Source organism: Mytilus californianus, unplaced genomic scaffold (assembly GCF_021869535.1).
Source record: "Mytilus californianus isolate M0D057914Y unplaced genomic scaffold, xbMytCali1.0.p SCAF_5, whole genome shotgun sequence".
NCBI classification, from domain to species: Eukaryota; Metazoa; Mollusca; class Bivalvia; order Mytilida; family Mytilidae; genus Mytilus; species Mytilus californianus.
Genome location: NW_026262701.1, coordinates 65,567,829 through 65,580,861, shown reverse-complemented (window position 1 = coordinate 65,580,861; position 13,033 = coordinate 65,567,829). Strand labels below are relative to the sequence as shown.

Sequence of the window (13,033 nt, the reverse complement as noted above, 5' to 3'; positions counted from 1 at the left end):
TCATTACTGGGGTATCTAGTTTTAAAAAATGTGTCGGATGACCCAGCCTGCCAATCAAGATGGCCACCATGGCTAAAAATAGAACATAAGGGTAAAATGCAAGTTTTGTCTATTATTTTGAAAACCTTTATAAATAGAGAAAATCTGACAACGGCAGAAATGTTCAGAATGTTGAGCTCTACCTATTGACCATATACGTCAAAACTGTTAGAAGATTTCTTATAGGAGTTATTGCTCTTAAATGACAAATTTTACCTTTTTTTTTTCATTTTTGCCTATTATCTTGAAAACTATAATAGATAGAGAGAAACTTTAAAATGCAAAAATGATCAGCAAGACAATTTCTACAAATAAGTCTGCAATTGTCGAAATCGTCAATCGACGCCTTATTAGAGTTATTACCCTTTGACGACAATTTTTACCAATTTTTTGCATTTTTGCCTTATCTTAAAAATTATAATAGATATGTCATGGTGTGTTATTTGGCTTATATTTGTGTTAGTGTTATTTTGGATAAAAAATATGTTTTATCTTTTAGAGAGAAAATTTTAAGTTTGTATTTTGTAAAATTTTTAATTAATTTGTTTAATTAATTTTACCTATCCTGTGGCATACTCGAAATGTCACAGTTTGCTCAAAGCACTTTGATTTGAAATAATAATTGTAATTAGCATATGTCACTTGGAAAGTTTAAGATTTTATCAAAACATTATAGGATTAGGCTTTGTTAATTAAAGTCTATTTTTGCTAATGAGAGTACTATTGACATGTCGAGTCTTATTCATTAGTTTTTGGTTTGAGTATAAATAGCGTTGTAAAATTTGGAAAAGCAGTCACCTTTCGGAAACCTAAACTTGCACTGCTAAAGTCTACTATACTGGATCTGTAAGACTGTTGATCAGTCTACCAGTTGACTTTGTAGTGTTTAGACAAAAATGTTTATTTTTGACTCACCTTTTATTTTTTGATATTTTTTTAGAAAACAGTCAGTGTTTCGGAAGCGCAACCTCTCACTACTCACGTCATGATACTGGACCTATAAGACTGTCTACCAGTCTACCAGTTGACAGTGTAGTGTTGAGACAAAATTTATCTCTGACTCATAATTTAACTTTGGAAAATACTTTTGAGAATCTTTTATTTTTGAGACTTTTACATTTTGATTTTGAGATTAAGTTCATTTTATGATTTAGTAGTTTTGGCATTTATTTTACATTTTACATTGTAAGGAGAAATAGTTTTACTTTGGATTTGATATTAAGTTTTGATACTTTGTACTTTAATTATTATTATTATTTGGCATTGTTTACTAATTGATTGTTATCATCATTCATCTAAATTGTTATCGTTAATTAAATTATGAAAACCTTCCTTGCGTTTTAGCTATGCCTATCAGAACATTAAGTCTAGTGATAGACTGACCCCCTGTCCCTTGGTTCCGGCACATACGAGTTAGCTCCCCCTTTTCTAACAGTGCTCTGGACCTTGGTGACAGATATGGTGGAGGACCCGGGCACGATACAAATAAGATTCTGAAACTGCATAGCTAGAATGTAGGTTGGCAAAATTCATTCAAAATTATCTAAAACTTAAATTTTCAAAATTGAGACAACAGCAGGAGAGACAATGAGAGGAAGAGAGAACCAGTAACAGCAGAGACAAGTTGCAGATTCAACAACACACAACTAAAAGATAAGTACATCTTACTTATTATATTACACTTTAATATTTTTTAGTGAAAAGTATAGATGTATGTTGATTCTTGGTGTGAATCTGTAATTTTATAATATTTGTTTGTGCAAAACTTTACAGAAATTAACATTCAATTCAGGAGAAATATTATTTGTGCAATTTTCTTTGATTGGCAAATTTGAGTCATAGTAGAGAAATTAACATAAACAAGATACTGACAAAATTCCTTTTAGTTTCAGTTTGGTAATGGGAATAGAAAAATCATGGGAAGAAAGAGAATTTCAAAAGGATGGTGCTGCCAAAAAGACAGATGTGCCAGGCTATCCAGTGTTAAACCAGGAACAGCAAGTTTCCAGTTCACAACAACCATGGAGAGGAACTTTGTTGAAATTGGACTAGAGAACCTTCAAGTGAGATGTTTAGTCGACAGTGGAGCTTCTTTTAACTGTATCAGCCAACATCAGTTGTATCGTTTAAACACCACTACAGCAATACAGAAATCAACAATCAGTAGTGCAATAGGTGTCTGTGGAGAAGTACATGCAATAATCGGTGAAATAGTGCTACAACTTTCTTTTGGACAATACAAAAATAACCAGAAATTCAGAATTTTTGAAACGCTACATGCAAAAGCTATTTTAGGATTGGATTTTTTGAGAGACAATAAAGTAAAAACAGACTAAAAGAACATAACTTTGACATTACCAACTCAGATCATTTAGACATTAGTGAATATCATGAATGTGCTTATCATGTTACCATAGCAACCTTCCAAGACAGTAGTACATAGAAAACAATCAGTTTCTTTCTTTTTTTTTGTAGTTTTAGGAATTAGTAGGAGTGCACACCTGTTGGTTCTTTTTACTACATCAATTTGAATTTTGGATCAGAGGGATATTATTTTATAATTCATCTGTTAAATTTCCTTACAAGGAATACAGGTTGCTGGAAGCTAGCACGTTGAAATAAATTGTTGGTATATTTATTTTTTGACACCAGGTTATAGTTTGTACAGAGTGTATTCAGATTTTTATAGGTGTTACTAATGTGAATGTTTATATCATGTTTGGGGACAAACATATACGAGTAGGGGGGAATATGTCATGGTGTGTTATTTGGCTTATATTTGTGTTAGTGTTATTTTGGATAAAAAATATGTTTTATCTTTTAGAAAGAAAATTTTAAGTTTGTATTTTGTAAAATTTTTAATTAATTTGTTTAATTAATTTTACCTATCCTGTGGCATACTCGAAATGTCACAGTTTGCTCAAAGCACTTTGATTTGAAATATTAATTGTAATTAGCATATGTCACTTGGAAAGTTTAAGATTTTATCAAAACATTATAGGATTAGGCTTTGTTAATTAAAGTCTATTTTTGCTAATGAGAGTACTATTGACATGTCAAGTCTTATTCATTAGTTTTTGGTTTTAGTATAAATAGCGTTGTAAAATTTTGGAAAAGCAGTCACCTTTCGGAAACCTAAACTTGCACTGCTAAAGTCTACTATACTGGATCTGTAAGACTGTTGATCAGTCTACCAGTTGACTTTGTAGTGTTTAGACAAAAATGTTTATTTTTGACTCACCTTTTATTTTTTGATATTTTTTTAGAAAACAGTCAGTGTTTCGGAAGCGTAACCTCTCACTACTCACGTCATGATACTGGACCTATAAGACTGTCTACCAGTCTACCAGTTGACTGTGTAGTGTTGAGACAAAATTTATCTCTGACTCATAATTTAACTTTGGAAAATACTTTTGAGAATCTTTTATTTTTGAGACTTTTACATTTTGATTTTGAGATTAAGTTCATTTTATGATTTAGTAGTTTTGGCATTTATTTTACATTTTACATTGTAAGGAGAAATAGTTTTACTTTGGATTTGATATTAAGTTTTGATACTTTGTACTTTAATTATTATTATTATTTGGCATTGTTTACTAATTGATTGTTATCATCATTCATCTAAATTGTTATCGTTAATTAAATTATGAAAACCTTCCTTGCATTTTAGCTATGCCTATCAGAACATTAAGTCTAGCGATAGACTGACCCCCTGTCCCTTGGTTCCAGCACATACGAGTTAGCTCCCCCTTTTCTAACAGTGCTCTGGACCTTGGTGACAGATATATAGAAACTTAAATAAGCAAAAATGATCAGCAAGTCATGAACTACAATTAAGACAAATAGAGGAAATCATCCAATGACTCCTTATTGGAGTTATTGCCCATTAATGATGATTTTCCCCATTTTTTTTGCATTTTGCCTTATATGATATGAATTATAATAGATAAATATACACTTTAAATCACAAAAATAATCAGCAAGTCAAGATCTACTAACAAGTTAAATTGTGCTGATATAGTTAGTAGACTGTCACTCTTTATAGGAGTGATTGCCCTTAAATGAGGATTTTTTTACCCTCTTTTGTGTTTTGAGCAAAAAATAAAGAAGATAGAGAGAAACTAAACAGATTAAATGATTAGCAATACAAAATAAACAAAACAGATATTTTTGTCATGAATTCTTTTCTTGCATATGCACATAGACCAAGGTGAGCGACACAGGCTCTTTAGAGCCCCTAGTTTGTTTCTGTTCTCTAACTTAAGTTTGCCTCAACCAAATGTTTTGAAACTTATACACAATGCTTATTACCACAAAACTCAGATCAAGTACAAATTTGGGTAGCGTCACTTTTACCGTTCTTAAGTTATGTTTCTTTATAACGTTATATGCAAGTGGGGGCATCATCTGTGTCCCATGGACACATTCCCTATTTATTTTTTATGTTTTTGCCATGGCATTGTCAGTCTTTTTCAACTTATGTGTGCAATTATTCCTTAGTTATCTCTTGCCCGTCTTTTAGAAGATATGTTTTCTCAGGCAAAGAAGCTTGAGAGGGGACCTATCATTTTGTCCACTTTTTTGACTGAAACCCTTGAGGGGTTCTGGCCTATATATTCATGAGTTTTGGTAGCTTCTATGGGTATTCAGATATCCTCAGAAACAGTCTTTTTAAAAAGTGTCTTTAAAACAATGTCACACTCCTGACATTATGACTAAAACCAATTCTGTATCAGACATCAGATTCTCAGTGACCTACAACCAATTCTGTACCAATATTCATCAAGGGTATTTTATATATCAGACATCAGATTCTTAGTGACCTACAACCAATTCTGTACAAGTATGCATCAAGGGTATATTTATGTATCAGACATCAGATTCTTAGTGACCTACAACCAATTCTGTGCAAGTGTGCATCAATGGTATGTTATATTCCTGTTATTTTTTGTTTGTTTATTATATGAATAAATGAAGATGTGGGGTATACACCAATTGCTGACTTCCAGTTATTTCAATTTGTATTACAACATTGTGTACAATTGTCTCATACAGATATAACTTTTCAGCTTTTAAGAGAACAGATTGCCCGTCAAAGAGTTGGGACTTCAGATGAAGGCATTAACATCAGACATTTTCCTGCACATGAAAGGGAAGATCTTGTAAAACAACTGGAAGCATCGAGAGAAGAGGTAAAAATAATTGTAAAGTAATAAATTTCTCTGGTGAATTGTAGGTGTCAATCCTAAATCACATTTTCTTACCTATTTGTGGGTTGATATGCATGTTGGGAAGGAAAGATATCTATTGATGTTTCATGTCGCTGGATCCAATGTCAAGGTGACAGCAGGATTATTAATTCTAGATAATATTCTTTTAGTCTTATGAAACATGTGACCAGTTTTGTATATACAGCATTTTGGTTTTTGTCTCCACTGCGACGAAAGCTGTTGAAGGCGAGACATAGGTTAAGTTTTCTGCTTAAGTTAGTTTGATAAGAACTACTTGTGATATATCAATGGTATTATTACAGAAACTTTAATAAACCTTGGTGGATTGTATCTGGAACCAATTATCCTGGACCTTCATATCGTAGGAGATGACATTAAAAAAATCTATTAATATTGCCTATTGGAATATTAAAGGCATTAACTATCAAATTTGTGTTCACCGATTTGACTCAAATTCTCATATTTGATTTATGACATACTAAAACGTATATTCAAATTAAAAGTCTAAAATAAACAATTTACGATGCATGGACTCGATAATATGTATTTATATATATTACTGATAAGTAGATATCTGCAAGTTGATGTTTACCTATAAACAATAACCAGTATCAATACCATACCACATTTATCTATAACTAATATTGATTCTATGAATAGAAACGGAAGTGTTCTTTTTGTGAGGAAACCCATATGCTTACCATTATTAATGCTATAATATCATACACGAAACTTTTAAACTTTTAATTTTATTAACATACTCATACTAAGGCACAATTGTATAAAAACTATACAAATATCATATTCAAAAACAATTTTAAAATACATAGAATAACAATAATTGTATCATTTGGCTTTCTAGGGGCTACTCATTAAAACTTACAATAAACATGATAAAAATAATTAAAATAACACAACTCAAAAACACTACCTATACTCATTAATTGCCTAAATTATGCACCTGTGGTATATCCCAGACAGGTGATGCTTTTTGTTCATAAAAACCTGTTGTAGAACCCAGACAGGTGAAACAATTATACGATCCTGTGGTAGAACCTGGACAGTTGAAATTTATTAGAACCTGTGGTAGAAACCAGACAGGTAAACAATTCTTGAAACCTGTGGTAGAACTCAGGTGAAAAATGCAATAAGCTCCAAGGTAAAACTTGATAAGTTCATGTATTCCTATACATGATCATGCTGAAATCATATTAAAAAAATTGCACTTCCGGTGCAACTACATGGAAAACGAATCTTGAACAGAACTTCGAACATGGTTTGAGACCTACCATCTCCGGTATTATCTCAAGTTTTTTTGCTCGATAATCCTCTAACAGTCTGTATGTGTAGATAGCTGTAGTGTCCGTTACGTTCCCTTATTTAATTATACCATTGTATTTAGAACATATATGTGGGGAAAATTTCAACAAAGCAGTTAATGTGATCACACACACACACACACACACACACACACACAAATATTGTTTACAAAAAATAATATCTGTAGAGTGTACTGTAAATACAGTCTGAAAAAAAGGGGCATATTAATATTATTTTGAAAGTTATATTAATTGTTCTAAGACAAATAGTATTTGTATAATAATTAATATAACTTTCAACTTGGAAAGTGGCAGTCAGGGAAAGGGGGTAGGGGAATCTTCTTGTATCAATATGGGATGGGAGACAGTGGAGAAATGATGACAAGGGAATGAATTGCCATGTTGGTTTTTTTTTCTAAAACCTTAACTGTGAATAGCAGACGAAGTGAACTGCCGCTACTGCATGGATTCCTATGTATGTTTTTAGTTGAACATGTTGAAAATACATATATTGATTGTTGTTAAATTACATTATTCAGTATCCTTACTATCTCGTGTGCAATGGTATATGGTTAAACTATCTTTAAATCGCAATAAACTGGCTGTATAATGCAAAAAAAAAACTATCACGCTGATTTCCAATCAAAACTAAACCAAAAGCTGTCCATGCAAGGGAAATAACTATGTATACACAAAAAGGAGGGTTATTTATAAAAATTAATTTTGATATGAACGCAGCTATCTAGATTTATTTATTGGACCTGATTATTTAATTAATATATTAAACTTAATAAAAAAGTACATTTTATGGCTGTATAACATTCCCTTGTATTTTTTTTAAACGAATGTAACTTTCAAACCCTTGTTTGTACCTCAAATATTTCATCGTATTCCTGAAAATTATAATATACAGAATCATGAATATTCATATAATATCTATCAAAAGCAATCAGAACCTTCTGAGACTTAACAAGTTAATAGAAGGCCGTAATCGGAGGTCACCCAAAGATTTTATTTTTACACACATCTGGGAACAATTATTTAGGGTAATTTGGAGTTATCTCCCATTGGTTTGCCATACCTAATATATGCATGATTTTAAATTCCTCTAGAAAAATCCATTTTCAAATAATCCAATGCCAACAGTATTTTCGACTTTTAGATGTATATCTATTTTCTTTCTCTTTTTCATATAGCATCTTTAGTATAAATAGTATAATAAATCTCAAAAACAAGTATAAGATGATTGTTTCTGACTCTGTTCATTGTTTTCAGTTATATATATTAATTCATTTTTATACGACCCCAAAAAATTTTGCGGTCGTATATTGGAGTCACGTCGTCTTCGTCCGAAGACAGTTGGTTTCCGGACAATAACTTTTGTATAATTAAATAGAAATCTATAAAATTTAAACACAAGGTTTATAACCACAAAAGGAAGGTTGGGATTTATTTTGGGGGTTATGTTCCTAAGAGTTTAGGAATTAGGGGCCAAAAAGGGGCCCAAATAAGCATTTTTCTAGTTTCCAGACAATAACTTGTGGAACGGTGTTATGGATCTCCCTGAAATTATACCACAAGTTTCCATACCACAAAGGGATGGTTAGGATTTGCTTTGGGGGGTTATGGCTCAAACTGTTTAGGAATTGGGGGCAAAAAAGGGGGAAACAGGGCCTAATCTAGGATTTTGAAGAGGGAGAAGTGACTTCTCCTTCCATGAGAGAAGGGAGAAGTGGTCAATTTCTTGGAGAAGTGAGATTCCATTACCGTTTCGGTTGCATCGTGTTTTCATGATTATCACTAAGGAAATTGTTTTAACTTCAATAAAAGATATACTTGCAGTTTTTTCATATGTTATTGTACACCATGTATATATAGAAAGTTCTTAATAAAAAGGTTTAGACAATTTATAGTTGTTATTTATTTATTGATACCATTGTGTTGAACTGTTCTAAATAAAATTTGTTGATTGGGACATGAGGGAGTAGCCTAGTAATATTATCATGATTTTGATGCATTAAATTCATGTGCATCTGCCTCAATTTATTTTTAAAACTCCAGACAAATATGACTCCCAGTTTACCTGATGAATTTCACATGACCTGGTTAATGGACAATTACTTAAGACAATTTAAAAGCAGTGTAAGGGAGGTAATCCAAACACCATGTTTTGAATACCTCCCTTACACTGCTTTTAAATTATGTATAAAGAAATGTTGTATTGTCTTGATATGATTAGCTGTCAATTTATTTTTAGCTCACCTGGCCCGAAGGGCCAAGTGAGCTTTTCTCATCACTTGGCGTCCGTCGTCCATCGTCGTCGTCCGTCGTCGTTATCTTTTACAAAAATCTTCTCCTTTGAAACCACTGGGCCAAGTTTAACCAAACTTTGCCACAATCATCATTAGGGTATTTAGTTTAAAAAATGTGTCCGATGACCCCGCCAACCAACCAAGATGGCCGCCATGGCTAAAAATAGAACATAGGGGTAAAATGTAGATTTTGGCTTATATCTCTGAAACCAAAGCATTTAGAGTAAATCTGACAAAGGGTAAAACTGATAATCAGGTCAAGATCTATCTGCCTTGAAATTTTCAGACAAATCTGACAACCCGTTGTTGGGTTGCTGCTCCTGAATTGGTAATTTTAAGGAAATTTTGCAGTTTTTGGTTATTATCTTGAATATTATTATAGATAGAGATAAACTGTAAACAGCAATAATGTTCAACAAAGTAAGATCTACAAATAAGTTGCCATGACCAAAATTGTCAGTCGACCCCTTTAGGAGTTATTGCCCTTAATAGTCAATTTTTCAACAATTTTTTGTAAATTTTTGTAATCTTTTACAAAAATCTTCTTCTCTGAAACTACTGAGACAAATTTGACCATACTTGGCCATAATCATTATTAGGGTATCTAGTTTAAAAAATTTGTCCGATGACCCCGCCTTCCAACCATCATGGCCGACTTGGTTAAAAATAGAACATAGGGGTAAAATGCAGTTTTTGGTTTATATCTCTGAAACTAAAGCATTTAGAGCAAATCTGACAGGTGGCAAATATGTTACTCAGATTTAGATTTATCTGCCCTGAAATTTTCAAAAATTTGTTGGGTTGCTGCCCCTGAGTTAGTAATTTTACAAAAAATTTGTAGTTTTTTGTTATTATCTTATATATCATTATAATATCTAATACTATTAATTATGATTTTAACCTTATTTTACATGATTTCCAAAGCATCAGTAAATACAGGTGAGCGACACAGGCTCTTGAGAGCCTCTAGTTAGTAGTTACTATTAAGGAATATTAATTTCAGCCATGATTATGTATGTCATTTTCTATTTTAAGACTTTTATGATGTATTTAAATGGGTAATTATGGTTGCAAACTCCTTTGGAAATTTGAATTGAGATTATGACCATATCTTGAGGGAAAGAATTTTTTATTGGGGAAAAAGGGGGGGTCAATACGCAACAGCATAGTGTATTGCACAAAAGCCAAAAAAAAGGGGGGGGTAAATTTTTTTTTTTTTGTGGGGGGAGATGGGGGTCATTTCGCAACAGCAAAGTGTATTGCACATAAGCAAAAAATTTAATATAAATTCAAATCATATAAACAATTCTAAGTTTTTTGACTACAATTATTCTGTGTCAAATATTTAATTACAATCCAAATTCAGACCTGTATCAAGCGCGAATATTGTGTCCATTTTTGCCCCAATTGTTCAGGGTTGGACTTCTGCGCTCGTATCCAGCTGCGCTCAGCGAAGCAATTTATTTGACATAATTTTTTTAACATTTATTCACAACTTTACTACAGTATCATGCTAGCTAGACTTGGGAGGGTTAAAAGCTAAAATTTGTAATGACATTATATGTCCATTGTAGAAGACTTTATAACTTGTAAGAGGCATGCGCTGTTTGATCTTTAGAAGTACTTAAGCAGTTTTGTGTGTCGATTAATTGGGTTGCCTGTCCTAATTATTTTTGTATACTTCGCATCTCCTTTAAATCATATTTAGACTCGCCGCAGTATAACCTTTTGGTGCTGATGTGGTGTAAAGCAATCACCAATCAATCAATCGTATTTAGAAATTAAAATATGTTCACATGCAAAAATAATATTGCTTTTATAGTCTGAGAGTCGTTTTTATGCACCCGCCGTAGCGGAGGGGGCATTAAGTTTTACCCTTGTCCGTCTGTACATAAGTACGTAAGTCCCAAAATTGGTTTCCGTTCTCTAACTTTAGTTTGCCTCAACCAAATGTTATGAAACTTATACACAATGCTTACTACCACAAAACACAGATGGAGTTTAAATTTTGGTGGCGTCACTTTTACAGTTTTTGGTGGGGTTCGTGTTGCTTAGTCTTTGGTTTTCTATGTTGTGACATCTGTACTATTATTTGTCTGTTTGTCATTTATTTTTTGCCATGGCGTTGTCAGTTTGTTTTCGATCTATGAGTTTGACTGTCCCTCTGGTATCTTTCGTCCCTCTTTTACTGTTCTAGAGTTATGCCCCTGTACAAATGGAAAAAATGCTGAATTTTTTGTTTCTGTTCTTTAACTTAAGTTTGCCTCAACCAAATGTTATGAAACTTATATAGGTAAACATTCTATAGGTCTTTTCTTGACTCTTATTGTCATATGCACACATTCAAATAGTGGAATCTAATTCATTTGTACTTACCAAAAGATATGATCCAAAATGCATGTAAACATCAATGCTCCTTAAAATAAAACAGTCATGTCATCAGAAGAATACATCTGCACTATTAATTCAATGTCAAAATATAGAACTGTTTGGAACTATTTCATCTGCATCCATTTTGTTCAGGATAGAAGACATCTTTGCTTGTTGTCTCCATGTCCATTGCAAGTTCAAATTCTAAATGTGTTTGGGGTTGTTTAAGGAAGTCTGATTTCTATTTTCTTTGAAATGTGCCCCGAATGAATACCGTTTATGACCTATATCTTGAATATTTGATATATATTATGATAAAAAATTATCCGTTTATTGTTTATTTACCATCTTAATGTTTTAAGTTATAGTAATTGCAGAAAATGTAGAAAGCCATGTGCTCCCCTTCATTTGGCCTCACACTTTATGTTCATAATACTTCCTGTCCAGTGTCTACACAAAGATTAATGGAAAACAGATGGCACATTTGTACATTTCTTTCACTGGCTCACATGTCTAATTGATGATAAAGAATTATAGCATGGAAATAATTTGTGTGTTCATTAAGATACTTGAAATTTTATAGATTTAACCTGTGTACAGGTAATCTCCTGTTATCTTTTATTTTCAAAGCTCAAGATAGAATAGTTGTATGATCATGATCTTGGGCTTTGAAAATTTTTATATTTAATTACAAAAATTCATATTGTGTTGTTACTCAAATTTTGGCTTGGGGCATATGACATGATTTGTGATATGTGAGTTTTGCATTTTTCCGAAATTCTAAACTAACATTTTTCATCAGCATGATCATATAAAAGTCTAACTGTGCGTAAACAAGTCTTGGAAGTTGTAAATATACTTAAGTGGAATTTAAATTGCATAAAAAGACTAAGTCCTGAAAAGTAACCCATTATTTGTAAGAAAAACTAAAACGGTGAAGCAAAATTTTAAGTCCTTAAATATCCCAGTAATTCATGAAACAAATTTAAAGGTCTTGGAAATTCCTGAAATATCAGGAAAACAGATTTCAGGACTTCATGGGACTTCCTGGGACACTTAATATATCAGGAATTACAAAATGACCAATGCTGGGATTTTTTGGGATATCTTGATAGAAAAGATTTTTTCAGGACAGCATTTTGCAGGGGAGATCAGCTATTTACTCTATTTTTGGAACTAAAGTAGATTTCCTAAAATTACAAAAATAGATTAATTACGCAGCAACAATTTATTGATTAGGGTAAATTAGGATTCAACAGCGATTAGAAGGGTTGCGTGATGCATAGTTTTGACATATAATTGGGTTCTCCTTTGCAAGAATTGGGTTTTTGAATGATGAAATTGAAAAATGGATTGGGTTTTTGATTATTTTTATTGCATAATAACGAAATATGCAACTTATCTGAGCTCTGCTGGTCAGCAGGTCAAAGGTCCAAGTCATCTATACTACTAAAATAACAAGGTCCAATTTGTTAGCCGGCATGACGTAAAAACGACGAATCAAAGAATTCAACTTTATATATAACTAATATAGGATAATGGTGTTGATTAAAAATGACACCATTCCAGGCCCTTTTGTTTTCCAGATAATTAATATTACCAATAATTAACAAGTTCCGGCTCGAATCCGATACCTGTACCAATAGTATATGTCACCTGTTACCTTTAACCTATTCTGTACGGTCCGCCTCTGTGAGGTGCACCACCAAGCGGTGTATTTGGAATTTGCTATATATACAGGTCATAATCACATCTGAACTTC

The 13,033-nt window shown here is 32.4% G+C and overlaps 1 protein-coding gene across 1 annotated transcript in view; it reads left to right on the top strand.

Annotated features, from left to right (window-relative positions):
• Positions 1 to 13,033, top strand: part of LOC127701234 (coiled-coil domain-containing protein 149-like) — a 312,275-nt gene that overhangs the window by 105,621 nt on the left and 193,621 nt on the right. The window contains exon 5 of the mRNA XM_052205059.1: positions 5,109 to 5,231. Coding sequence (XP_052061019.1) covers positions 5,109 to 5,231 — 123 coding nt within the window. The remainder of the gene's footprint in view (positions 1 to 5,108; positions 5,232 to 13,033) is intronic.